This window comes from Microtus ochrogaster, chromosome 7 (genome assembly GCF_000317375.1).
Source record: "Microtus ochrogaster isolate Prairie Vole_2 chromosome 7, MicOch1.0, whole genome shotgun sequence".
Taxonomy (NCBI): Eukaryota; Metazoa; Chordata; class Mammalia; order Rodentia; family Cricetidae; genus Microtus; species Microtus ochrogaster.
Genome location: NC_022014.1, coordinates 64029940 through 64033733, shown reverse-complemented (window position 1 = coordinate 64033733; position 3794 = coordinate 64029940). Strand labels below are relative to the sequence as shown.

Below are 3794 nucleotides of genomic sequence, written 5' to 3'. Positions count from 1 at the left end.
ACACACACACACAGAGAGAGAGAGAGAGAGAGAGAGAGAGAGAGAGAGAGAGAGAGAGAGAGAGAGATAGGGGGAAAACCCTCAGAAAGGGAGGAAACAGGTCAGTGCTCCTACCCTGGGAGTGTGAAGGAGGAAGGTGAGGTTCTCATCCCAGAATTCTCCCAGGCTCACAAAGAGCCAGTCACCCCACCCCACCCCCACCCCCACCACCCAGGGCAATGCTCAGCTAAGGGCCCATGTTAGGCTGGGAGAGTGATACCCTGGTTGACAGCAGGCTCTGCTGAAGGAGATAAGTATTGACTCAAGACCAGCAAGCAGGGGCTAGGAAGCATCTAGGGCACAGAAGGGCACAACCTCTAATGCGAACCATCTTCGGTGGATGGAAGGGGGTAGCACCTTGAGGGGGAAGCACGGTGGCTGCTGTAGGCAGCTGATCTCGCAGTTGATGCCAGTGAAGAAAGAGGACCGGGTAGCTGGCTCAGGAGTTAAGGTTAAGTCGTGGTCCAGAAACTGTCCCCACTGCATGAACATTAGCGAGCGCTGCTGGTCCCGGGTCAGCTGATCATTGGGGAAGCGCACGATGGCATTGGAGACCTCTCGAGCCTGTAGCAAGCAAGCGACAGCAGGAGTCAGTGGACGCCAGGGTCCCGCACATCGGGCTAAGCTCCTCTCCCTCTACTGGACGCTCACCAATGGCACACTGAAGCCACCACGCTTGACCCCAGGCGTCCAGCCGAAGGGTAATGAGAAGCCATCTTCGTACTCAGCCGGCAGCCAGCGTGCAAAGGCGCGGTTGGAGGCCCCCAGCGTGGGGCTGCGCCTGCAGGGAAGCACAGAGCGCTGGCCCAAGGGGTCGCCACAGGCGGGACCTAGACCCACTACACCACACATCCGCGAACTGCCCTGGGTCCGTACCTGTTGTTGCACTGTCCGGTAATGGTGCGATACTTGTCCTGCTCAGGGCATGTCACCCCCACGTCCTGATAGGCGCAGCCACTTGACTTGGAAAACAGATTCAGCTGAGCAGGTGTCAGTACGTCTGCCAGTGGGAATCAGGATCTTAGACCTGAGCCCTCTCCCACCTAACATTTCCTATGTTAGGGAACCTGGGTCTGAGAGCCCAGTGAGGAAGAGGTGGGGTGGGCTGGCTAGCGGGGAAGCAGAAGGAGGGCTAGGTTACCTCTGAGACTCCTAGGAGCAGTGGTTCTCAGTTTTCCTAAAGTTGCGACCCTTTAATACAGTTCCTCATGTTGTGGTGACCCCCATCCATAAAATTATTTTTGTTGCTACTTCCTAACTGAAAAATTTCTACTGTTATGAATCATAACACAATGATCTGTGTTTTCCAATGATCTTAAGTGACCCCTGTGAAAGGGGTCGTTCCACCTTACAAGGGGTCATGACCCACAGTTTGACAGTGCTGCATCAGAGGGAGAATTAGGGAGGATGGGGTAGAAGTTTCTAGGGGATGAGGGGTAGTGACTAAAGGGGAGGGTTACAGTACCCGTGACATTGAAAGGCCCTGGCCACAGGGGCTGCAGCTTCCTCTTCAGCAGGTCTAGAGCCACGTGAAGATAGTCTGCCACCCTTACAGCTGTTCTGGTGGCTGCCACGGGCTGCTTGAAGTAGGATATGAGTTCCATGGGGCTAGCGGTGCCTCTTCGAAGACTCTCTTTGATGCTGCTTAGGCAAGGGAGGGTCAGAGAAGGGGTACAGAGACACTCAGCAGAGTCCAGCCTGTGGCGGGCAGACAGAACCGTGTGGAGAACCACAGAGCAAAGTGGGTTTCTTTTGTCCACAGGGTATGGACCTGCCTGTCCAGACAAAAGCAAGGCCATTGGGAGTGGCTTTGAAGACTTTCCTACAGCCAGAAACTCAAGGACACATAGATAGGTCCAGAGTCACCTAAGGGTCCCCATCCTTTCTACAAAGCCCTTACTGTGTGTCCTGTCTCCAAAAGGTGTGGAGCAGGTTTGCCCAGGGCTGGCCAGTGCCTGGCATTCCCACCTTTCTCTACGCTCTTTGTAGGCCTTGTCCACCAGCTGCTTGGCCTCCTCCATTGAGGCCAGGATCATTGAATTCTCCACATCACCGGGGATAGCTGCCAAGAGCATAAATCACAAGGTCAGGCGTGGTCCGGGACCCTCACCAGGCTCCAGAGCTAAGGAAGCCTGCAGAGGAGCTCCCCAGTAGACCCACTCCCCCTTCCTTTTGGCACTCGTACCTGGAGTGGCACCACTGGAGGTCTGCAGCACTGCCAGAGGAGCCAGGAGGCCTGCCAAGGCCAAGAACAGCTTCATCTCTGCAAAAGACCCCAGCCCAGGAAGCGCACAGAGCATCTGAGTACAGAGAGTTCTGAGAAGAGGCTCACCGTCCCTCGTCCCCCAGGTCCCCTTCTCACACTTCTCCCCCCAGTGGTTCAGTCGATGAGGAAGGTCTCTGTGAGTGAGGGGTCTACAACCCAACCCACCCTCCAGCTGTAGTCTCCAGTCCCAAGAGCTCCACTCCACAGCTCACCTGATACACTGTCAGCACCTCTCCCTAAAACTGGCCTTTTATGTCCTCTAAGCTGGGGGGCGGGGCGAAGTAAAAAGAGATCTGGCCCAAGACTAAACTCTCCTCCCCCACTGTGTATGGGGAGTTTAGGAAGCCCTTGTGTCTGGTATAAAGGTCAGAATGAAGCAGCTGTTTTTAGATGGACTCACTTTGAAGAAATCATTATGGTAAAGTGATTGTTTCTGTGAGTTGTTTTTCTGAAGGAGTTTTGCACTCTTTGCACGATCTTCCTCATAAGACCTTCTTGGCAAACTAGGAAGTCTTGTACCATATCAGTCACTCCAAATAGTGCACAATTTAAGGCTGAGCTTACAGAGCTGATGTGCTCATTAAGAAACACAAAGATTGCAGGCAGTGGTGGCACACTCCTTTAATCCCAGCACTAGGGAGGCAGAGGCAGGTGGATCTCTGTGAGTTCGAGGCCAGCCTGATCTACAGAGTGAGTTCTAGGACAGCCAGGACTACACAGAGAAACCCTGTCTCAAAGACAGAGAGAGAGAGAGAGAGAGAGAGAGAGAGAGAGAGAGAGAGAGAGAGAGAGAGAGAGAAACAGGTTAGGGCTGCGTTGTGAGGAACTTGTCTCTCTCTGAAATGTCTTTTGTAGAGCAGTCAATAAACATGCTTGTGGAAAGTCACTTTGGTGTTCGGTTCACCGAAGCTGACCCCCTCCCCACTCCTTCAAGGCCCCATTGCATCCTGGAGCACCTCTCTTCAGTCACCCTGCCTGACTCACTTTACCAACAGGGCTGCACAGAGAGGAGCCCAGGAGATGGAGGACCTGGGCAAGAGACTAGATCAGAGCTCTTCCTGGAGAGCACAGACAGCTAGCCCCTCAAAATGTCGGCTCAACTGAGTATCCCAGATTCCTTTGAAAGAAACAAAATTCAGGAGCCCAAAGCTAAAGAGCTATGGGGAGTCCTGTAGCTCCCCCCACCCCGGGGAGAAGGGAAAGTGATGGGGAAAATGCAGTAACGTTGACCCCTTAGGTGGCCCCAGAGTCACCCCCTCTCCAATCCTTGAACCCAGTGGGGCCAAGGGAACAGGAAATCTGGCTGGAGACAGTTGGGCTTCACAGGAAGGAGGACCCTGGGGGCTGGAGGCTCAGAGCAAAGGCAACTTCCTGTCTCGCCCTTCTTCTTGACTTCTGGTGGGGAGGGACCCATGTCTGCTCCTGGAGGGGCAGAGCTGGTTGTGGTTGATGGTCAGTTGGTGATGCAGTCCAGGGCCTCTTCAAGACA

At 54.2% G+C, this 3794-nt stretch overlaps 1 protein-coding gene across 1 annotated transcript in view; it reads right to left on the bottom strand.

Annotated features, from left to right (window-relative positions):
• Mpo (myeloperoxidase) overlaps positions 1-2300 on the bottom strand; it is an 8632-nt gene extending 6332 nt beyond the window's left edge. The window contains exons 1-6 of the mRNA XM_005350496.2: positions 2225-2300; positions 2008-2101; positions 1505-1680; positions 916-1039; positions 691-820; positions 397-603 (exon numbers count right to left, since the gene is read on the bottom strand). Of these exons, the coding sequence (XP_005350553.1) occupies positions 397-603; positions 691-820; positions 916-1039; positions 1505-1680; positions 2008-2101; positions 2225-2300 (807 nt within the window). The remainder of the gene's footprint in view (positions 1-396; positions 604-690; positions 821-915; positions 1040-1504; positions 1681-2007; positions 2102-2224) is intronic.
• Positions 2301-3794: the final 1494 nt, after the last annotated feature.